The sequence below is a fragment of the Micromys minutus genome (genome assembly GCF_963924665.1).
Source record: "Micromys minutus genome assembly, chromosome: 21".
Classification (NCBI taxonomy): Eukaryota; Metazoa; Chordata; class Mammalia; order Rodentia; family Muridae; genus Micromys; species Micromys minutus.
Genome location: NC_137956.1, coordinates 26,970,890 through 26,995,879, shown reverse-complemented (window position 1 = coordinate 26,995,879; position 24,990 = coordinate 26,970,890). Strand labels below are relative to the sequence as shown.

Sequence of the window (24,990 nt, the reverse complement as noted above, 5' to 3'; positions counted from 1 at the left end):
TTTCAAAGCTTTAAAAAGAAACTGAGTTCTATATTCAGTGAAATTTCTCAAGTATATGAGGCAGTATTGGCCAAACTGAAGGAGAACCAGGCAAACTTTTAATGGGTGCAAGTAACTGGCAAAGTGTAGATTCAGCTGAAAGAATCAACCTGACATAGTTGACATTCACGTGTGTGTATCTTGTGCACATATATGTGCATACATGTGAGCACAACTGCATGTGGATATGCATATATGCACGTTTGGAGAAGTTGATGACTTTAACTCTCAACCTTATTTTCTGAGACTCACTGAAAGTGGCTCTCATGGATTCATCTGGGCTGGCTGATGACAGCAACCCTCCTTTCACTGCTTCCACAGCACTTAGCTTATAGACACACATCCGGTGGTGGCTGGCTTTTTTTTATGTGGGTGCTGAGGATCCAAAACCAGGCACTCATGTTTCCTCAGCCAACACTTTCCCAGCCCTTTATTTTTGAGTGAGACTCTCACTGTGGCCAAGGATGACCTTGACCTTTTAATCATCCTGCCCCCACCCCTTAGGTGCTAGAATTACAAGAACATAACATGGATTGAATCCATGCCTTTAGGTGTGCACTTCATATATCTTCCCTCCAATGACCAACACCTCTGTACTATCGCACCAACTACATTCTGCGGTTGTTGGGGGTGTTACGGAAAGAGTTGCCAGAAGACACGGCTTTTTAAAGTACACGAGGGATGGTTACAAAGTTGGGCCAACCATAATTATAAAGTAAAGCCACACACATTCAAAAGATGAAAATATTACTTATTATAAAATGGAAACTCTTTACCATAGTCAAATGATTTATATGGCAGGTTAACTATGTAAAAGATCCCAGCTTCCCATCTGTCCCCATGTCAGTGGCATTTCCAATGATACCTGGCTTTTCACCAAAGAAGAGTTGTCTATTTATTCTTTTTCCAGGATGTCCTTGGAATAGAATGCAGCTGCAGTACCGGAATATGAGAACTGAATCTGGCCCCAAGGAACATCACTTGCTTTATCTTACATGCTTGCTCTCTGTCTTTGCCAGGAGAACAGTATGCCTAAAGTAGTACACAACAGTAGGAATCCTGTTGCACACTTCTTAGATTTTGAGTGTGTTACCCAGCATTAATGTGGCGACACATAACCACACAAAATGGCTCCTGCCTCTCTGTCTCTTGCAGATTCATAGTCGCTAATGTTCCCTGTGGCTATTCCAGCTGTAGCAGGATCATTTCTATTCACCACACAGACTGAATGTTCCTACCTTTGGGATTTTGTTCTGTATGGAATGTTCCTCCTTTGGACCTCCACGGGAACAAGAGTTTTAGACAGGCAGCTCTTGTAAGCAGGAATTAAGAAGCATTGAATAATGAGGGGAGGGTGCAGAGCCCACTCCACTGGAACTAAGTGTCGACATACTGTGTAGAGTGTGGAACACTTCCTAGACAATGGAACAAACTCAGTGGGTATGGGAGGAGGGGAGGATTCCATGTGGAGACAATCAAGCTAAGAATGAGGACTATGGTCTAGGCCCTTGAACAAGTATCTGCCTATATTCTTGATAAAACTGGCAAGCTAGACTCTCTAGGAAAGTGACTGGCTTCTGTGTCGATGGTAAGGGAGACTTTATACAGACTAGACAAGTGCCCAGGGAGGACTGGCAGGATGGCTGGCTTTGTCTTTCACTCCTGGCTCAACATCCCAAGTTGGTTGTCTTGGGAGGGTTCGTTTTTTTTAAAACTTTCTTCTTCTCACTTTTACAGAGGGCTGTAATAATACATATCCTGATTGGGCAAAGTGAAAATTAAAGAGAATTTAAATCTTGTACATAAAATGTGTAAAACTGCTCTTTAAGTTTTAACAGCTACTCCTCTCTGCTTCCTCCACATTATTCCTGCCTTCTAGTACATGAAGTTAAAGCGTCTGCTGGTAAGAAAGGTATGTTGGCCCTAAAATGTAAAGATGCTGGTGTGGATGCCTTTGGGTGTGTATGACATAGGTAAGTGTTAGAAACAAAAAGGCCAGTGTCAGTCAAGGGAAAACCCAAGGAATTCATTTAGGGATATTCAATTTTTTTTAATCAAGATAGTTTTAGTTATGGTGTGGTATTAAAAACGTATCAATTTCGGAGCCTAGCATTCTATTCTTGAAACACTTGTGTGTTGTGTGGAATTTACATTCCACGAAAACGAATGCCAACTGCAAGGGCTCAAGCAATAAAGCGAGTGCATGAGAAGGCTCACTGCTAAGCGTGACAGCTCTCGGTGGGCTTCATTGTTCTGCTGTTACAATTTTATTAGGATTATTTGAAAATGTGAACCACGAAAAGGTAATTCTTAGGTAATGAACCAAACGGCCCTACCTTTCGCTAATTAGTCTTTCCCCCTGATGATCTTACGGCCCTGAGCTCTACAGCTCTGGAGGACCTGTGATAAGAAGTGTCATTTGGGCAGAGGAACAAATACCTCACTATTCTGCACCAGTAATTGCAGGTTTCAAAGGTGTTCAAGGTGATGGCTTTCAGAGACTTGGCAGACAGGCGTTTGCTACTGTGCTTACGCCCTTCATATTTGACAGACCTTTGTGTCTCTGCTTAGCAGAGTCTTTCTGGATGAGAAATCTTGTCTTTACACTCCTGTTCCTCAGTTACTGCGGGCATCCTTCTGCACGCCGCGGGACCTTTTACGGCTGGGCTTGGACTGTCTGGAGCCATGGCAATGAGAACCAAGTGAGCAAGGCTATACCCACACAGAATGGACAAACCGAACCAGATATTCAGGAAAGAGACTGCCGGAAGTAATAGAGAAGTGCAAGCTAATCTTTAAGAGAAAGCCTACAGAGCTTAGCACCATGTTAAAAAAAAAATAAAGTTACGCCGGTAATGACAAAAATAATAGTTGACAGAGTGGGGTTAAGAGAAAGGAAAGACTTTCGAGCTTGAGAAACTGTTGAGTGTGCCCATCACATGCAGAGTAAGATGAATGTCGCCTCGGCAGCTCGGGTACTGGCTCTGTTCCTATTCCCACCTCATCCACCAACTTCTTCCCTGGTCACCTCTAGACGCATTGGTCTACACATGGCTCTGCCTGTGCTCACACCAACCCACTGACTTGGAGCCTGCATCCTTGCTGTGCCCTCTGACTGGACCACTGCCTTCATTTCCACTTGGCTTGCTTCCACATACTTCAGTTTTCCATCAAATGGTACTTCCATAGGCCTGTCCTAGATAGCCAATGACCCTTCCCCATCCCTCACATGCTTTCTCCTTATTGTTTTCTGACTTCTCGACTGTTACACACTATCTTTTCCTGATAGGTGTTCCTTAGAGCAAAAGTTCTGTGGGGGGGGGCGAGACTTCAAAAGAGTAAGCTGTACTCTGCATAACAGCGTAGTATTTGACAGGCATGGGGTCAATGGCCACTTACATGAATGTACACATATCTGGTAAAATGGAATGTTTTGAAACCAAATTACCCTTGCCTTCTCTGTGCCTTTGGTCATATTATCTAACTTCTCTGTGTACAGTTTCCTTGCTTGTAGATGGGATGATATAGTACCTGTTCAGGGTTATCTCTGAAACTGGGATAATGCATATAATATGCTTAGAATAGTATTAAAAACCACAGCCAGCACTCCGTGGGAAGATTATGACAGGCTGATGAAAAGGGAAGAAAAGCCCTGCTGAGTCCTCTTAAGTGCTGGAAATTTCCATCATAGGCAAAAGTTATACTCCAGAGACTTCACCTACCTCACAAGGGCACGCTTCCAAGAACAGGAAAGCAATTACAAGGAAAACTTTCTGGGGGTCAGGAAGGGAAGTACTATTTGTTTTTCAAGCTTCTGAAACATAGAGACAGTAGTATCTCCTGCTTCTCAAAGTCACAAACAGTGGGCCTTTAAAGCCGAATGGTTACATTTGGAGCAGGCTTTGCAAAGTTTCTGAGCTTGGCACAATGAAGAATGCACCGTCATGCATTGCAAAGGGACGCATGCTTCAAGCTCATAGGCATTTCCTGGAAGCTAGGGAGGTGGAAATTCCTTTATAAGCAGCCGCATTTAATTATACAAGCTTAGTATTGACTTTGAGACTGCATTGTCAGGAAAGGCTGTTAAGTGGTTTAAACATTTTTAGCTTTTCATTAGGAACTGCTGTTATGGGTAGCCGGTGCAGAGCTTATCCTACTTATTAATCTCGTTAATTTAAACCTGGTTTAACAAATGCAAAGCAAGTAGGGACATAGTCTTGCTAAAAAAAAAAAAAACCCAGACTTATGCTGGGCATCAATAGATCTGGGTGACAAGTAAGTCACTGCCAGGCGAAAGGATAGCAGAGAGCATCTTGACAGAAGGTTCACAAAGTACCAAACACACTTCGCCCAGGCCGAATGGCAGCTGCATGGATGCCCTGGCCAATTACTTCTGGTTGGAGTCCACTGCTTCATGTACTCGACACTAAGGGAACAATTACTTCAACCTCTTTCTCAACTGGGTTTTGCTATTAGCTAAAGAACACAGTGAGGAAGGATGCCCAGATGCCACTGTGGCTCCTCCGCAGTTTAGAGTGGGAGTGGCTTAATGTGGAGAGTCCCTTCTTTGCCCACTACAGGAGGCTCTGGGGAGATAGTTTGGAAACAGTGAGTACCGCTGCTCTTCCCACACCACCAGGTCAAGGGTATGCTTTGTGTCGCCTAAAGATAAGGATTTAGTATATTTTCTGCCAGATGCCTTTGGGTGCCAGAATATTCATTTGTAGTTGGAACACAGCAAGCATGGAGGCCCTGCAACATGCTGATCTGGATTCTCTTGAGTCCTATGTGTGTACTTTCTGTTCTGATTATTCTTCTCCTAAAATCGGAAACACATAGTTATTTAATGTACTGATGTGAAAGGTCTAAAATCTTTTAGAAGTTGAATTTTTGTTTCTTTTAATAGTGTGTGTGTGTGTGTGTGTGTGTGTGTGTATGTGTTAAACGTGTGTGTGTATGGGCTAGCTTGTATATGTGAATGCATGTGGGGGCTAGAGGTTGATATTGGATGTCTTCCCCTATTGTTTTCTGGCCTAATATTTTCCTTAACCTGTCACGCTCAGTGAAACTACAGCTCTCTGGTTCAGCTAGGCTGGCTGTCCAGTGAACCCCAGAAGTAGACTGTCCCCATCCCTCCCAATCCTGTGATTACAGCTGTACACCTCCCAGTCCAGTTTTTATATGGGTGCTGGAGATGTGAACTCAGAGCCGCTTGCTTCCAAAGCAAGCACTTTACCCATGGAGCCATATCCCTAGCCCTGAGTGTGTGTTTGTCGTGTTAGCCTGCTGAGGTCAACATCACCATCACACACTCTGGACAGGGAAGCTGAAAGTCTAAGATTTAAAAGCTTTTTCGGGACCCAAAATGTTACCTGATGTTCCCTTTCTATGTGGCACAATCTTATTTCTAAAACAACTAAAAAAAAAAAAAACTTCCATTATGGTAATATTTCCAGCTAAGAGTCATTGCTGAATGGACAGAAGTGAACTTTAATTTAGAGTGTTGTATGAAAAAGCTAAAATATGTATAAACTTTAAAAATGACTCTGGCTAGTAGGAAAATGTACCAATAATTATATGTGATTATAAAATTTGAGGGCATTAGAGGAAGAAAAGGGATTTTCTTTGATGACTTTTCTTATCCTATTTTCTAAAGAAAAACATATATGAAGGTGACAGAATTTAGATAAAGGTTTTGCTCAAAGGTCAGAGAAGAGATAACTTGACCTATGGTAGATGAAAACGTCTCTGAAAACTCAGCCACAGCCAGACCTTCCTCATTACTCATTGCAGCCCAGGTGATGGCTTTGATTCTGTTTCTAAGGTCACCACGCTGGCCTCAATCCTAACACTCCAGGCAGCCACGCTGTGCTCTGTCCTACACAGATGCTATTCCCTGGTCAGTCAGTCTGAGAAAAGCACCCATGGCCCTGGGACACACGTGACAGCCATGCTCACAGAACACAAGAGTCATGTGCAGTGTGCATTTCATTCCTCAGCCCTCTCTGAGAACAGGGCTCTTTTTTCTATCTGTGTCTTACCCATGGCAGTGGTCTCCTGCCTAGGAATGCCAGCTAGCTGTGGTACATTGCTGGTGAGAGAGGGAAAGCCATACCATCCAAGCAGGGGTTGTCCTCAAATTTAACATGAACAAAACACAGTTTATCAAGCAATACCACACATATTTACCACATCCCTCTGATCATGTCAGCACACCTCTGATTCCAGCAAATGAGGAAGGGTCCCACACACTTGTCTTTTTGTTTTAAGGTGAGTGACCAAGTTAGGAACGACTAAGGCAATGTCACTAACGACAGATCCCACCTTGATGGCAGATTCAAAACTAGGTTTGGAGAACCATTTTTCTCTACTCAAGAGATTAGTACACTGCTCTGAGTAATTTTCTCTAAGGCTTTTTTTTGGGGGGGAGGGGTCTTTGGTCTTTGTAGATAATGGCTGTTCAGTTAGGTCAGAAATGGATCAGCTAAATTGTTTCTCTGTCTCTTGCCTGTTTCACGATTTCTGAACACCCAGATCTGATGAAGAAGAAGCCATTCAGGAGAAACAGGGCCATCTGTTGTGTGCTGAACAATCTCTGGATGAGTTCCCTGAGATCTGAGATCAATGGGCTAGCAGCAGCTGGGCAGGAGGCACTATGGGGAGCTTCATTTTCAGGGTTCTTGTCTAGATCCTGAACTGCATTTTTCAGGATTCTTGATATCCCAAGAGGTGGTAGTGAGTTGGTCCTGAGCATTCATATGCTAAACACAGCCAACGTGGCAAATTCTAGGCACCATCAGCAGCAGCCGCCCTGGTTTAGCAATGGTTCCCACCGCTATGTGCTCTGGAAGCTTGGATGGCCCATGGACCAGCCCGTGCTTTATCCATGACTTTATCCAACTTGCCTGCTGTGAGGAGGACTCTTCCTTCACAGTTTCGTCCAGGTCCACGCCAACTCTGTTAAAAACAAGCACAAAATGGACAGATAACCGTAAGTGCCCCGAGGCCGAGGAGAGAGACCTTGAGCGCTAATCAATCGAATCATCGGGTGACCTAAACACAGTGTAAATGTGAACAAAGGTTTGGTGAGGAAAACCATCTGGCTTCCTTAGAAATAGAAGCCCATCATAGCCAGGCCTCACACGGCTGGGCTCAGCCCAGCACCCACAACCTTTACCCCACTGGGTCTCAGTACTGGAGTAGGGCCCTGAGAACTTGGGATAAGAGCTATCATGAGAAAAGCCTTTGCAGCCTCAAAACCAGGGGTACCCCACAGGATTTGACGTGCAAACTGTCAGAATTATGGGTCCCTAGCCTGGAGCAGGGTTCTCTAATGTAGAGAAAAATCAAGCCTTGTTCATATTTATGTGGGTTATCCGCAGGGAGAGAGTTTAGGTTGCAGGGCCTGAACCTTATACACTTTGGGTTTTGTTTTTGTTTTTGTTTTTTTTTTTTTTAAGGAAATAATATAGAACACAAATATGGAATGTTCTAAAGAGGTTCTCTAGAAAAGGAGAAATCACAGAAGTTTTGTAAAGACAGTTAATGCAACCAATATCACAAAATAGTAATAACAATAATATAATCATCATCATCACCACCACTACCACCACCATCATCATCCTCATCAACATCATCATCACAATGTTTTAACTGTTCTGGCACACCTCTAAAATCACCTTCTATGCTGTAAAATTCGCTTGCACACTTTGAGGTTTCCTGTATCTGATAATGATTTTACATTAGTGAGAATGGACAGAAAAAGGAGGGACTCTTCCCCAGCAAGACTGAAATTCTTGATAGCCAGGAGGAAATAAAGCATGCTTTCTTATCCAGACTGGCTTGCTCTCTGCAGCATTGTCACGCTAATCTGCCGAATGCAAGATTCCTGACAAATTTCACTTCATGCAATTTCCATAAACAATGTACAGTGTGTTGATCGCTCGCCGTGCCTCCGTACTGAATACATTCCCGCATTTTCCATTTTGACAGGCATCAAAGAGAACTGAGTTTTCATTTTCCAGAACTGCTTCCGGCTCTGTGGGTCTCACTCCTTGTGCCCACCCCTCCCAATACCCACAGGCCTTTGCGGCCAGGCGCCAAGGGATCTGCCTACATTTGTTGCATGCAGCCTTTACGCTGTTTCTACAAGCTTTTCTTACTCCAGGACGACCAGCAATGACTTAAACACACAGAGGTCACTGGGGCTCTTATAAATGGACCCCACTCACTGAACATGAAATGCAGGGTCTTCTCAGGGGCTCCTGGGTTGGATCCCCAATTGCTCACCGCTATCCAATCACAGGAGACTGAGGCAAGTGGGGAGCTGAAGTAAACGGAAACAGCAGTTTAATCTGTGTTTAAAACACACTCCTCTCCCAAATCGTACAGAAACCAGACCCTGGGAACACCATGCTGGGGTTCTTCCCAGGGTCCCGGAAGAGTCTGAGCAACTGAGGGGCCCTGAGTCCATTTCCTCTCCTCTGGAAGGAGCTCATTGGGCTGGGGGTGGGCTGGGAGAGAGGAAGCTGGTGCATAGTCAGGCTCCAGCAGAGCTCTGCAAAGGCAACCATTAACAAATCAGCCTTGACTGCTCTCAAATCTCTCTTTAGTCATCCTCCAAGCATCTGGCTAGGGGTGAAGACTGAGCTAGAAGCCCTGGGGAGCAATGAGCCGGCGACAGGACAGCAGCCACAGGGAAGATGAGGCTCCTTTGAAAGTCCTGCAAATCAGGATGCCCCAGGCACAGGTAGAGCATCCAAAAGGAGCAGCTCTTTCGTATCTCAATCTGTGGCATTCAGGCTGGTGGGGAGGGCGTCGAGTGGACTAGCGTTTGATTCCCTACGGTCGAGGGAAAAGTCTTTCAATGAGTTCATTTAAGGAGAAAAGGGCTCACGCGCTGGGGGGGGGGGGTGTGTGGTGGGGGAAGTGCTAAGAAGTGTAGAAAGGATAAGAGGGAGAAAAGGAGAGGAAAAAGAGGCCAGAAGGGAATGAATGGAGTGGAGGAAGGGTGACAGAGTGGACAGGGAATGAGGTTAGAACCCCTCCCCCAGTCCGGTGCAGGCAGTGGCAACAAGTATGTGTGACCACAGGGGTCCCTCCCGTGTGTGGAGGTCCATGCCGCCCCGTTTCCCTGGGACTAAGACACCCTCATTCTAGATTGCTGGAGTTGTCTCTTCCAACTCATGCAGAAAATTCCTTTGAGGTGCTGTTTCAACAATAAGGGTCCGACCTGTTCCAGGGCTGCGCGGGGTACTCTGGCGGGCTGCAGATTGAACTGAGATTCCCCAAGCATCAATTGCCCGGGCCACTTTGAGGCCTTTTTCTAGTATTCGGTTTGAAACATGGGAACGAACAGAAATAAAATTTCCTAAGAAACCCAGCTATGAAAGAGGCAGCACCGAGGGATTTTTTGTTTTTGTTTTTTTCACCAAAATGTAAGCATTTCTCCCCAACAGCAATCAAAGCAGACACTTCTAATCCCAATTTTTCAGGCGGCCAGATGGAACTGAGGAAGGATGGCTGCTGATTTAAGGGCTTTGGCTTTCTATGCGCAAAGCACCACAGAGGTCTGGGTGGGAACAAGACCCCACCCCACCTCAGACTACTTCCGGCAGGAGGAGATCTGTTTCCGGCCAGGTTGCTATGGGTCTTGGCCTACAGCCCAGTGGGTATCTGAAGTGGCTTGAAGAAAGACAGGAGGCAGCACGTGAGAGCCTTCAGGGGTAGCCTGGGTGAGAACTGGGCGAGCAAACAGAAATGGCCCCACATGTACTTAGTTTGGAAGGCTTAATGAAAATAAAATTTAGGGGAAGAAATGGGGTATTTAAATGCCATGATGAGACAGCATAAGAGACACCATCTATTCGAGACTTAGGCAATTCTCGATTAAAAAAAAAAAAAAAAAACTCTTGCCAAAATATATTGCTTGGCTTCTTGCCTCTTTAAACACAGGGTGCTAGGGTGTTCTCTTCTTAACTAGAGAACTCAGTATCGCTCTTGGTCCCATAAAACCTAATGCTTGCCACTTCATAATGATTTCTGAGAGGTGTGTGAACCTCTTTATGACCATATTAAATATCCCCTAACTACTATTATTATTTTTTTTTAAATCTGCCAATTAGACTCTCTTGATTTCCTGGCCGCAACAATAACACGTTAGCACATTTTCTCTGTCTCCTGTCTCCCACCGCAACACCGCTTTTTATTTAGTGGGACTAATAGCCTGATAATGAAGCGGGACACGTTTTAATTTTTAGGTTTATTATATAATAACAAATTGCAAACATCGTAGAAGGGTTCACAGAAACACTCAGTTCTTACCTCACCACGTACAGCCTCAGCTTAATCCCCTGATGTCTTTAAGGGTAGTTTTCTGTCTTGACTGTTGTATGGAGTAGTAGATATTGACACGCATGGCACACTCACACTGTACCCCAGGGCTGTGCAAACATTCGGAGTCTGTATCTGCACTGTTCTGATTCAGGAGGCCAAAATGTGATGAAAGAAATGTATTTTCAGGACAACCTGGCATCTACTCACTTCTGTGCATTAAAGATCACTTATGCCCTATGGGTCTGGGAGAGATTGTAGAAACAAGACACCATGTGACCCCGGTGGGTGATGTCACATGTATACACAGCAGATCCCCAAGTGAAATCAAGGGGCTTCTGGGATGAAGTTCAACCTGCCTAAGCGATACTTAAGATTCTTTGACACTCTCCCATGGTGTCAAGGTTTCCCTTCTGCCAATCTGACCTAAAGCCTCGTGTCTCTCCATTGTCTGGACTTCATTGTTAAGTCAGTAGCTGAGACTGGCTCTGAGCTATACATATGTCTCTCTTCACTCATGCTTTTCTCATGACCTGCCTTCTTCCTTCCAATCTCCAGGCTTGTTGTTTGGGCCACACTGGCTGCCGCTGGGCCTCTGTGATGTCCTGCCTTCTTTCTAAGCCTTCAAACATGGCTCTTCTATGGCTTCTCTGCCTTTATAGGTCTTAGATTCCTTCCTCAAAGTTTCACCCTCTTTGAAAAGTACTCCTCCTGGTATACCCTAGTTCCTGTGCACTCCTGAGCTCGCCTTGCTTTGTCTGTGGTGACCCTGACTTACCCTCTGTTCACCTGTGTGGCTGCACTAAGGTGAAACTAGGAATCTGTATTGATTACTGGATCTCGGGCCATTCTCAGCCGTTGATGTATTAGGAAAACCCAGCTGTCTTCACATGTCTGAAACCACACTGCCAAGGCTCTGAAACTGGTCCAGACCATGCACAGTGTCTCTATCCAGTTTATTTATCAGTACAAAGGGAATAATAATACAATAGAATTTCACAGTGATTATAAAAAGTACTTAGCTTAGAACCTAGTGCATAGAAGGCTCTAGATGGTGGTGGTACATGCCTTTAATCGAAGCACTCTGGAGGCAGAGGCAGGCAGATCTCTACGAGTTCAAAACCAAATCGGTTTACAGAGTAATTTCCAGGCCAGCCAAGTCTCCACAGAGAAACCCTATGTTATTGATGACATTGATGTTAATTTTTATTATTATCAGCACTTCCTGTCATAAGCACCAGAGTTCAGACTTACCATGCCTATTGCTTACCGATGTATCTAGACAAACCCTTAGGTCCTATACTGAGTTGTCCCAGAATTTACATCCACAGCCACATTGAGCCACAGGCCAGTGCATGGCTGGATTAAAGGCTATCCCTTCTGTCTGCTTTTCTCAGTTGGGGTTTTTAAATATATGTATGATTTATTGATAGAGTAGGAGAGAAGGAAGACAGCTAACAAGCAAAAGGAAGATTGTGGAAGAGCCGATCAGGAGGATGGAATGGAAACACACAGGAAAAGAAGAAGAGACTTCATGTAAAGAAAATGTGCAGGGGGCAGGTTGAGCTGAAGCCCAGGTAGCTGCAGAGACAGGAGGCCAAATGTAGATGTGCACACATCACAGAAGGCCAAGGCGTTATCTAAAAACAGAGAGATGAAGAGCCAGCAAAGGATTAAAAAGCAACTAAAAGTATGGCTAAAATTTCCTATGACATTTTGCATTCTTGATGTGGTTTTTAATTCTAAGTGAGTGGAGTGCTTCCTCTGTGGTATTCAAATGGAAATGAAAGTGAGCTTCGCACATATTCCCAGCTGTGCCCTCGAACATCTCACTCTGGGCTCCTCATTTACAGCGAGCATCCAGCTCTACTTTCAGAGCAAATGCATCTCTCGTGGACCATAATGTTTCTCCCTTCCCAGTGTGCTTCCATTCTTTGGTGGATTTTATTAGACATATTAAAATCTCTGGATGCTCTCATACCCAACCGTAGCCAGATGAATGCTTCAAAGTTGGGTTTTTTTTTTTTTTTTTTTTCTTAGCAGGAAAGCAAGCAAAGTAACTCCACAAAAGGTTCACTTTTCCCATTAAAGCCAAAAAATTCTTTTCCAAGTCTTATCATTTAGAACCTTTGGGGCTGTGAAATATTACTAGGACCTAGTTTCATTGTGTGCATTCCAATGGTCTTAGGAACTCTTTTGATTCTTTTGAGCTCACTGCTGATGGGCTGAGAAGTGAAGGAGGAGAAAGCATATCCTCTCAGACCTGCATCTGATGGTAAAGTGTTAAAAAAAAAGGCAGTTTCAGTAAGAGAAGGGTGACTGGATATTGAACACATAAATATAGCTTGACAATGGAATGGTGTGAGAGGTACCTGCTAATGCTTGGGGACTCTTTTGTGGGCTTGAGGGTAGTAAATGGGGACTACAGTTTGGCACTGCACCTTACCACCCCCCAAACGATATTTGATTAAATATCATTGGAGTCTACGGATGATCAAAATTTGTCCAATTTAATACTTAAAATTTAACTTGATTTTGTGAGAAAAGTAAGTAAATAAAGTTAAGGGGCAGAAGCAATTGTATATCTATATCTATATATGTATGTATGTGTGTGTGTATATATATAAATATGCGCACACATATACATATATTTTCCTTTTTAATTTCAGTATGATTCTGTAGTAAAGAGTCTAGGCCATGGGGTTTCAAATCTGACACGTCTCATTTATTGCATGTGCAACTTTGAAAATTTTATTTATTATATGGTATGCATATGTTTGTGTGTTGGAGTGGTGGTAGATGTGCCACAACGTGCCTGTAGAGGTCACGGGACAAGAGTTGTTTTCTCTTCCCAAGTTAACATGGGCTCATAGAATCAAACTTGGGCCACTAGGCTTGAGTGGCAAGTGCCTTCATCTACATGCTCCCTGATCCCTCAGACATGTGTGCAACCTCTTTAAACCTTAGTTTTCTTAACTGTAGATGGGAATAAGCAGGGTCCATTTGATGGACCATTACAAGTCTTCTAGGTTGCTTTCCACTGCTTTGTTAAACACTGTGGCCAAAAGCAACTGGGAGATGAAAGGGTTTATTTGAGTTACATTTACAGGATAATTCCTCATTGAGGAAAGCCAGAGTAGGGAAACCAGAACTGATACCTGGAGCAGAAAGCTAGAAGAGGGTTGCTTACTGGCTACATCTTACTGAGCATGGCTTGCTCAACCTGCTTTCTTATACAACATAGGGCCTTCTTCCCAGGGTTGGCACTGCCCACAGTAGGCCAACTCTTCCCACATAACCAAGACAATTCCCAACATGCATGGCCACAAGCCAATTTGATCGAGGCATTACCTCAGCTAGGGCTCCTTTCCATTCAGCTCTTGGTTGTATCAAGTTAACGATAAAAACTAAGTAGTTCAACAAGGAAGAAATTAGCAAATACATAAAGTGCACAAAACACTGGCTGCCACCCAAGAAAAAATCACAGCATGTTAGTTATGTTCTTCTTCTTAGGGGGAAATTGATGTACTTTAAGTCAAGTGATAAATACAATTTAGGCTAAAACCAAGGATGGCTTTTCTGTGAATGACAGATGCTAAGATACAAAGGTCAATGATAGGGTGCCTGCCATCACTGGCCCCGCATCTATTGGAGAAGAGAAACTCCAGAGAGGAGCAACTACAGTACAGTGGGGTGTGAGGAGCATCACTCACACATGGATGTTGAGAACGTACCAATAAAAAGTCTGACATTGGTGTTTTGTTCAGAAAATTTTCTCCTGTGCCTATGTGTTCTAAGGTTTTCCCTACTTTCTCATCTAATAGTTTCAGTGTATCTGGTTTAATGTGGAGATCTTTGATCCACTTACATTTGAGCTTTGTACAAGGAGATAAGAAAGGGTCAATTTTCATTCTTCTGCATGCTGAGTGCCAGTTGGACCAGCACCATTTGTTGAATAGGCTGTCCTTTTTCCATTGAATGTTTACTGCTCCTTTGTCAAAAATCAGGTGACCATATACATGAGGGCTCATTTCTGGATCTTCTATTCTATTCCATTGATCCACATGCCTATTTCTGTACCAGTACCATGCAGTTTTCAGCACAATTGCCTTGTAATATAGCTTGAGGTCAGGGATAGTGATTCCCGCAGATGTTTTCTTGTTGTTGAGGATGGATTTCGCTATTCTAGGTCTTTTGTTATTCCATATGAAATTGCACATTGATCTTTCCAACTCAATGAAGAACTGGGTTGGAATTTTGATGGGGATTGCATTGAATCTGTAGATTGGTTTTTGTAGGATGGCCATTTTTAAAATGTTGATCCTTTCAATCCATGAGCATGGGAGATCTTTCCATTTTCTGAGATCTTCCTCAATTTCCTTCTTTAGAGGTTTGAAGTTCTTGTCATACAGGTCCTTCACTTGCTTAGTTAGAGTCACACCAAGGTATTTCATAGTTTTTGTGACTATTTTTAAGGGTATCTTTTCCCTAATTTCTTTCTCCGAATGTTTGTCCTTTGGATATAGGAAGGCTACTGATTTGTTTGAGTTAATTTTATATCCAGCCACTTTGCTGAACTTGTTTATCAACTGTAACACATAGGCACAGGAGAAAATTTTCTGAACAAAACACCAATGGCTCAAGCTCTAAGGTCAAAGATTAACAAATGTGACTTAATGAGATTGCAAAGTTTCTGTAAGGCTAAGGACATTGTCAAGAAAACAAAATGGCAGCCAACAGAATGGGAAAAGATCTTTATGAACTCCACATCAGATAGAGGCCTAATATCCAAGGTATACAAAGAACTCAAAAAGCTAGACACCAGAGAATCAAACAACCCTATTAATAAATGGGGTACAGAGCTAAACAAAACGTTCTCAGTTGAGGAATATCGAATGGCTGAAAAATATCTGAGGAAGTACTCAACATCCTTAGCCATCAGGGAAATGCAAATCAAAACAACCCTGAGATTCCACCTCACACCAGTCAGATTGGCCAAGATCCAAAACTCAGATGACAGCAGATGCTGGCGAGGATGTGGAGAAAGAGGAACACTTCTCCACTGCTGGTGGGGTTGTAAACTGATGCAACCACTCTGGAAATCAGTCTGGTGATTCCTCAGAAAATTGAACATAGTACTACCTAAAGATCTAGCTATTCCACTTCTGGGCATATACCCCAGAGACACTCCAATATACAACAAAGTTACATGTACCACAATGTTCATAGTAGCTCTATTTATAATAGCCAGAAGCTGGAAAGAACCCAGATGTCCTTCAGTAGATGAATGGATACAAAAATTGTGGTACATTTACACAATGGAGTACTACTCAGCTATCAGAAACAATGACTTAACCAAATTCTTAAGAAAATGGTTGCATCTAGAGAATATCATCCTGAGTGAGATAACCCAGTCACAAAAGAACAGACATAATATGCAGTCACTGATAGTGGGATGCTAACCCCAGAGGCTCGGACTGCCCCAGAAACAACTTACAGACTGTGTGAAGCTCAAGAAAAAAAGAAAAGAAAACAAACAAACAAAAAAAACATTATGCTCAATCCTTACACACCAAGAAAATGTTGACTAACTCCGGGTTACATCCTGTTTTACATGTACTTTTTGCTCATTGTAACTAGTAAGACCTTAATTCAGAGTATCAAACCTTAAAAAAAAAAAAAAAAAAAAACCCAAGCACTGACAAAAATGTATTCGTATACATTTGTGCAAAAATGTTTAAATTTTTTTTTCTTGTATCTTTTTTTTTTTTAAATAAAGTTTAAAAAAAAAAGTCTGACAGTGGAAGGCTGGGCAAGAACTCAGTCTGCTTCTTAGAAGAGCTGGATTCTGAAAATTGAAACTGAGGTGTATGGCAAAAGAAGAGGAGAGTGAGAGAGGGGACTTCAGGCACAGGATGAGCAAAGCCACAGCAGCATTATGAAGGTTGGAATGTGCTGAACAGGGCTGCCTTAAGACAGCCCTTACACAGTGCCTGGAGGCTGAACTCTAGGGCCTCTTGAATGCTATGTTTAAGAATGCATATTAGAAAGATCACTGGGGATATGTGTTCTGCTCACAAGACACCTAGAAAGGCAGATCATTTCTGAACAGCTTCAGTGGTTTAACCAAGAACTCATTAGGATATAATTTAAGACATAGGTGAAGAGAGGATATATTTCTGATAAGTAGCTAAGCATTGTGGGATACTGAAGGGACATATGACAGACACATGTGGAGAGGTCTGTTAAGTTTTGCTTACAGCATCTGAAAGGGTTGCTTCTCTCCTAGTCATATTAAAGGGTAAAACATAGGTGGGGGGGCAAAGTGACATCATATTACAAAGGTCAAACTGAAGGTCAGGCTCCTGAGGTCAGAGCATTTCTGCTGTTGTGGAATAATGTCAGCTCCCCACATTATGAACACAGGAGAAATCAGCTCTCCACCTTCCAGCTTCTGCTCCTTGCTCGTCTGAAACAGAAGTTCAGACCAACAGGGATAGCTAATGGCTTCTTCAGACACAAGGCCAGTGGGTTAGAAATGTTCATGGCATGACAAGTTCAGTTAAGAACTACAGAGAAGCCATTAGAAAAAGAGGCTCAGAGGATTGGTCATTAGGCCATCTTGGAAATATGTGAATATTTTCTGATATGAATGAATATGAAAAATTTTTGGTTGGGACTGATACATACAACACAGGTCAGGGCCACATTCTAGTATCCAAATAGTGTGGGCTTGGATTCATGGAAAGCCACAATTTCCATTCCCTGTGAGGCCAATGGTGTTGGATCATAGGATAATGTTGCTACAGAGAGTCCCTTGGTCAGTTATTAGGTATGTGACATGACACTTCTACTGAAAGAGTTGTTTCAGAGGACAAGTGTGGCCTCACTGCTGAATTGCATCAGGAGAGATACAGGTGAAGTTGAAGAAGCAGGGGAGGTCCCACAGTGTACAATGACCTTCTGTTGATGGCTCCCAATAATTCTTCCTCAACCTTGGGACTTGTCCTGTTATCAAACTGAACACGGATAGATCAAGGGACTATTGTGGCATTCCTGCCTTGCTGTCCCGAGCTGCCCACATAAATCTGTTTCTTTTCCCCTAGAGATTATGGAGCTGGGATGGGTTCCATAAAACATTGTCAAGCCAAGAAGACTAAGAAGGTCTGGTTTGTTATACTCTGCTGATAGAATGGACTGGAGAAGGTTCACGACAGTGCTCAAGAGGTGGTTTTCATATTCCACACAATTCTGAAGACTTATTAACACTTCTTTATGTGACTCCACACAAGAAGGCGTTCAGTTTCTTTCTCGGCGTGATGGGAGGTTTGAATGGCAACTGTCCTAGTTGGTTTTGTGGATATGGCCTATACTGGACCCAGCAAAAGCCTGCCACCCAGAAAGTGCCTGGAAACTAGAGTCCTGCTTATACCAATTGGTGATGCTCTTTGTATTCAAGCTTCCTGTTTGGAAATCTCTGACCTGACAGTTGTGTCTCATCCCTTCTCCCCTGGCCCTAGAGCATATTTTCTCTGTGACTTCTGATCCCAGTGGAGGCTTATCAGCAATAGGGTTATGATGACTGGGAATGGAAGACATGCTCTGCCTTCAGAGCTGAGCCATGTGTCAAGGGGCTAAACCCATCTGCCAACTTGGGAATACCACTGACAGATGTACGAGATGCTAAAAATATTATGGTCTTTGAAGAATAAACTTCAATACACAAGTGCACGTCACAGATCCAAAGACATCCTGTGCTTCATGTTTAGCAAAACTTCCTTTAAGTGCAGAGTGCTTAGTTCTGCCAAGAGGTAAGCTAATTTCAAACTACAGATATGATCAGTTAGAAACCGGATTAAGAATGATTATGCAGACTAATTTATTTTGACCTAAGCCACAAGTGCACTGACACCCTTCAGTGGGAAGACAGATGTAATAGCTTAGCAAGGCAGCTGGCCTTTCTTTCCTCAGGCTTCTCTGTGGGTGCCCTGCCTAAGCAATTAGGGATTTATCTGAGCCAAATGCACATCCCCCCACTCCCAAACCACCCTTTCAAGTGGATTGGCTTGTTTAAATTCTAGTGTGTTACCAGGTGGGGTGTCTTCTCAAAGTCAGGCTGAGCATATTATATGGGAAAAAGACATTTTATTACTGAATATAAAGTAGTCATAGGAGCATGCTTTATGAGTTGGTATGAAACCGAAAGTAGTTGAAAATAAATCCTAGACTATTGGGCGTTTTTTTTTTTTGGGGGGGGGGGTGAGTGGAAATCCTAACGCCTGAAAACCAAGTGTCTGCCTCACAGTCAAACAGGAATAGAAGACAATTTGAAAAACAGGAATAGAAGACAATTTGAAAGGGCATCTTTCCCCCACTTCAAGCCACTCCTGGCTATAGAGAACAGCAAAGAGAATGGGTCGCAATGTGGGTCTGGAGGGAGAGCTAAGAGCATCTTTGCGGTGCTCATCCTGGGTGTTGTCCAGGTGCCACGAAAGCCTGGGAGACAGCAAGAATGGGTACATGCTCTTGACTATCCTCATGAAAATCACCTGCAGAAGTCAACAGTGGCCATTGACAAAGGGGTCACACAAGCGAAACTGGTACTTGGAGAGTTTTAAAGGTCCTCTAAGCATAATCTAAGAGAAGTTCAGTCAATTAAATCAATCAGGGGATTCTTTTGTCAGGCGATGCCCTAGAGGTAAGCAACAATGCTTTCAAGACTGGTGGATGTTTAAGTATAACACTCACCTGTGGAAGTTTAAAACATCCCATATAGAAGGTAAAATTCTCGGACTTTGCCTGGCATCCTCCAGTGCCCCATTAATGGGACAGGTTTTGAGAAAGCGGTTTCTTCAAATCGCAACCCTGTCTAAGTGCTAATGTCTAACCTTTTTTAACACAGCAGATGATTTTCTGTGTCTCTTTGGAAATTAGGCTTAGAAAGGTAAGGGATTGGCTGGTGTAATTCTTGGGCTTGTGTTCAAAGTACAAGTGAGTGAGTGATCGAGCCAGAAGAACGTGAGAACAAAATCTCAAGGTCACCGCAGTTATCGGGAGATAACCACAGAGTAGGAGAGGCAAAAGCTGTAGAACAAAGCCTGAGACACAACATTGTGATAGCTCACACTAACAATAGAAGTCTCCACTAGGCAATATCCTACCTGATATAATGCACGTGAATCTAGGAAAGAAAATCTGAAGCTACTGTGACTCCATTTATTTTAGTAATTAAAAACAACAAAAGGAAGGGTTCATAAGTTGTCTCTTTAAGCTTGCCATTACAGAGCACTTGTAACTGGGCTCTGTGGTAATTTTGTGCCAGGATGTCTGGAGTTGCTGGCCATCCATCACCGGCATCCTGCAGATGCTACAGCATCATGAACCATGTGGACCTAAAACAAAAAGTATCCAAAGAAGATTGTTTCACCAACACTAATAAATCACTGAAATTGAAATTAAAATGGCTTTGGGATGAATAATGGCTGCCAAAACCAGTATTTAAGCCCATAATTAGAAGTAGATTGTGATCCATAATCTCAGCAAGGAAAAGCTGCAATCTTATTTTCCTTTGAGTTGGTTAACACTTTACAAGACCACATGGTATTATGAATAATTAACACTCAGATTTATGAGATATATCTACACATGTACATCATGAATATTTGTTTATTCTTTAAATGAAAAAGCTTTTTTCTTAGCCCCAGAAGAGCTGCCATAAGTAGTTTTAATACATACCCCTACTTTTGCTAAAAGTGAATAAATATCTTCATTTACAGAGGAAATTGACAGGAAGAGATAATGGGTAAGTTAGGAAGCTGCTACTGCCATGACTCATCAAAGGAGAAGAAAATAATTTTCATCCTTTACTGAGTGGGATTAAAATAAATCAACAGAAAAAACAAATTAATAGCACAATAATATTTTTCTCTGGTTCAAACCATCTGCTGTTAAGCTCGATGTCCGTGGGCATGCTCACTGGCTTGACCTTGCAGACACGAAATTGAATACTCAGACTCCAGGAATGCATGCTCCACGCTAGAATAAGACTGAAGAATGCACTTTGGTATTAGAATCAGCGGTTTAAAATCAGGAACTAGAATCAAGACCTGACGAAAACGTTACTAGGAAGTTGTGTGAGAACGGATGGGAGAAGGGAAGATGGAGGAGAGCGGGAAGATCCTTGCTGTGAAACCGGTTCTCACATTATCACCATGATCACAGAAGATGTGCAGCACGTCTCAGAAGATGCAAAGCCAGGGAGCAGGATCAGCACCATTTTGGCAGGGAATGAAATACTGAGAGTCAAGTGGATCCTCGTGGCTAAGACCCCATTCAGACTTTCCCAGTCCATCACTTGAGGTCATGAGGACAGCGCAAGTACCTGGTGCATGGGAAGTGATGTAATAGACACACTATGCACATCCTGAAGGTAAATACCTATGTGAGCCAAGATCATCTCTTCCTTCCTCTACTTACCCATCCATGGGATATTGGTGGGAAATAGGTCAGGACCATGGTTGCTTTCCTGGCTATTTTGAGAACCATGAAAAATCTGTTAGTGCATCGTTAAAGTAATTTTGCTGGTTTTCACTAAACCCAAGATAGCATCAATCACGCGGTATGCTATTACTTTACTGCTGATTATATTTGGTACACCATTAATTGTATGACACACCTCTGCTTCATAAATGTTAAGATGGGTAAATGTGAGTTTGGGATCAGTGCCATTTACTTATAAAATATGCAAAGCCCCAGGGTTTGTTGAAATGCTTATCGGTATACTAGTCCTGCTTATTTTATGTATGGCTGCTATGTTCCGAGGTCACCGAGGGGAAAAGTCAAAAGACATACTTTGAAATTTTTTTATCAAACCATTTAGCGTATGCTTATAAATCAAAGTAATTCACCCAGATTCTTAATTGTACTGGAGACAACTTTCAGGTCACTTGGTAATTAAGTCATGGAATGAGATACCCATGGGGTCATGTGGGTGCCGAATGGGCATCTACACGTCCTAGAGAAGGGTGCTTCCATGTGCATCCCTGGGGGCCTGCTATCTTACTGCTGTGACCTGCGGTTTATTTACCCCCTCTCTTGCATTTTCTCATATCTTCTATTACATCCTTGGAAACTGTTCTCACTTTTCATCATCTTCTCTGTACCCATTCTTTCTCCTTAGGCTCCTAACCAATGTGGACAGTATCAACTGAGTTCTCTTATCCTTTGACCTTAGAGTGATTTGGCCAATGACAAGCACTGTTAGGACCCTGGATCAGGACAGGGTGGGGCAGCAGGCAGTAAGGGGGGGGGGATAAAGAGCTGGGGCTTATGTCAGGCTCTCTTCTGTCTGGGTCATCACTGTTGCTGCCAAACCTCAATTAAGTACATCAAAAGAGACAATAAAAATCAGGTGTATATTTTAATGAAATGGAAATAAAAGGAAAAATACAACAAATATATAAATCAATGAGATAAAAGGTTGGCTATTTGAAGACAGAATCAAGAGTGGTAAACTTTTAGCCAGATAGCCGGGAGGTGGGTGGGGGGAGAGAAGTCATATTAATAAATTAAAAATAAAGGTGGATACATTGTAACAGAGACCAGTGACCTTCAGAGCATCGTTCAAGTATACATTGAAAACCTATAGCCCAGTACAATGGCATATCTAGAACTGGATAAATTTCCAGACACACATGACTTACAAACCTAAACCTAGAGGGCAGAAACAACTTAAAGGCACTATAGCAAGCAATCAACGTCATAATGGAAAGTCTCCCAACTAAGAACTGTCTACAACCAGATAGGTTCACTGCTGAATTCTACCAGTCCTTCAAATAAACATAAACTCCACTGCTCCTCAAATGATATCATAACTTGGAAGAAGTGCTACCAGTCTCATTTACAATGTCATTATTAGCTTGATTTCAAAACTACATAAACAGTTAAAAGGCACAAAAATTGTAAGCCATGTTCCGTGATGACCATAGTCACAAACATTCTACATAATACATCTAAAAACTGACTTTAACGATACTTGTAAAGGGCATGCAGGGATGGCTCAGCTGCTAAGAGCACTAATTGCTCTTCCAGAGGACATGCATCCAATACTCAGCATCGACGGGTTTGCTTACAGCTGTCTGTAACTCTGGTTCTAGGGGATCTACTACTCTCATCTGGCCTTGCTCAAATGAGGCACACAAGTGGCGCCACAAGCATATGGGTGAGAAACATCCGTATGCATGAAATAAAATGTAAAAAATATACCAAGCCCATTCGCCGTTATTAAATTGGTTTGCTTTGAGAGATACAAGAATGCGTCTACATATGCAGAGGAATAAGTATAACGTGCCACATAAAGACAAGGACAGAAATTACATGGTCATCCTAATAGTTGTAGTAAAGTGATTTTCTTTGGTGAAATCCAACATCCCTTCATGATAAAAGCCCTGAAGAAACTAAGAAGGAGGCCAGGAGAGTCTGCTCAGTGGTTAAGAGTACTTGTTGTTCTTACAGAAGACCTGGATTGAGTTCTCAGCACCACTCGGCAGCTCACAGCCTATCATATCTCAACTCCAGGGCATCTAACACCCTCTTCTGACCACCATTCCCAGGCACCAGGTACCCATATGACAGGTACACATATAATGCAGGCAAAATGCCCATACCCATAAAACTGATAATCTAAATTTCTTTTAGAAGAAAGTAAGACCATACCCCATCATACTCAGGCCTGTAGAGGCCAACACAGTAGCACCCATGTACTAAATCAGACAACAGAGAGAGCATTTCCTCTAAATTCAGAAATGAGATGGAGACACTCATTTTTGCTACTATATAGTCCCCGAAGTTTTAGCGAGAGCAACGAGACAAGACAAGGAAATAACAGGAATGAACGTAGGATGGAAAAGTCAAATCATCCCCGTCTTACTAAATATGATCCTGTTTAAAGGAGACACCGAAGACTCAACCAACATCTCTCAGAAATGAGCATCCCTTTCAGCAAAACAACAGGACACAAAATCAATACATAAAATCAGCTTTCCTTTCTAACAAAAATAAACATGCCAAGAAAAAAAAATCAAATAAACAACCCCGCTTAGAACAAACAAAACAGTTAGGAAGGAATCTAACCAAGGAAGTGAGAGTTCCACAGCAAAACTTTCCAAGCACTGATGAAGGAAATTGAGAAGGACATTCATCAGAGGGATGAAGATGTCTGTCTCGGGGGTAAAGGCGCTTTCTACTCAGGCATGACCACCCGAGCCCTATTCCCAGGACCAGAACTCACATAAAGGTGAAGGAAAGGAACCAAGGACACAGAATTACCCTCAGACCTCTGCACAGAAAAAAAAAATAAACACATGTGCTTTTGTTGTTTTAAAACAATAGACAAACCTTGCACGCTCTTGGATTGGCAGAATCAATAGGAGGAAAATGGCTGTATTATCCACAGCAATCTACAGATTCAACACAATTCCTATCAAAATTACAGTGGCATTCTTCACAGAGTTAGGGAAACAGTTCTAAAGTGTATATGGGAAACACAATGGGCATTTCATAGAGAGCAATCCGGCACAAAAGTAACAGTGTTGGAATCATCCCAGTGCTGGGTTCATGCTATAGCACAGAGTCATGGCAACAGAAGCTGCATGGTCCTCGCACAAGAACAGGCACATAAATCAGTGGCATAGAATCGGGGACTCGGAATCAAACTCACACAGCTACGACCTCTTGATTCTTAATAAAGGTCCCAAAGAACATACAGTGGAGAAAACACAGCCTCCTTAAACAAATGGTGTTAGGGAAGCTAGTTGGAAGAATGAAGCTGGATTCCTATATTGGACCTGTACTGAAAAAAAAAAAGTTAAAATGGATCAAAGGGCTTTTATCATAAAGGGATGTTGGATTTCACCAAAGAAAATCACTTTATTACAACTATTAAGATGGAAGGACGGAATGGACTCCCCACATAAGTGCATCGGCAAAGTCATGTGTATATTCCTTCACAGGCTAAACATACTTGAGCACATGCATATGTATGTGCATACACATAAACACACATTAATAATAACTAATAAAACAAATAGGTTAACATTTTAATGAAAGAAACAAAAACAAAAGCTGGTGAGGATGTGGACGTAAGGTGGACATGTAATGTAGTCCAGCCATTTTGGAAAACAATGGGGGTTTCTCAAAATATGAAAACTAGATCCAGCACATGACCTATCCATACCACTTCCTGGTAAACAACCTCGAGGGAAGTGCATAAGCAGGTACTTAGTCACACGGTTGTTTGTTTGTTTTTTATACTATTCACACAAGCTAAGCTATATAGTCAGCCAGTGTGCCTGCCAACATAGAAAGACAATGAGATATAAATACAAAGTGGCACTTTGTATCATTATGAAGACAAATGAAAATGTCGTTTCTTGGAAAACAGATGCAACTAGGGATTATAGGAACCAAATAAGAGAGATTCATAAAGATTCAGAAAGACAAACATTGGGTATTTCCTCTGATTTATGAATGCTTGGGTTTCCATAGGTGCACATGCAGACATAACACATGTATAGATTATGTACAAATATCTAGGGGAGGGAAGTGGACTGGAAGAGGAAG

The 24,990-nt window shown here is 42.5% G+C and overlaps 1 protein-coding gene across 1 annotated transcript in view; it reads right to left on the bottom strand.

Annotated features, from left to right (window-relative positions):
• The window catches only part of SLC9A9 (solute carrier family 9 member A9), a gene marked incomplete at its 5' end in the record, with an annotated part of 529,192 nt that overhangs the window by 96,418 nt on the left and 407,784 nt on the right, over positions 1-24,990 (bottom strand). The window contains one exon of the mRNA XM_080934770.1: positions 6,945-6,996. Coding sequence (XP_080790896.1) covers positions 6,945-6,996 — 52 coding nt within the window. The remainder of the gene's footprint in view (positions 1-6,944; positions 6,997-24,990) is intronic.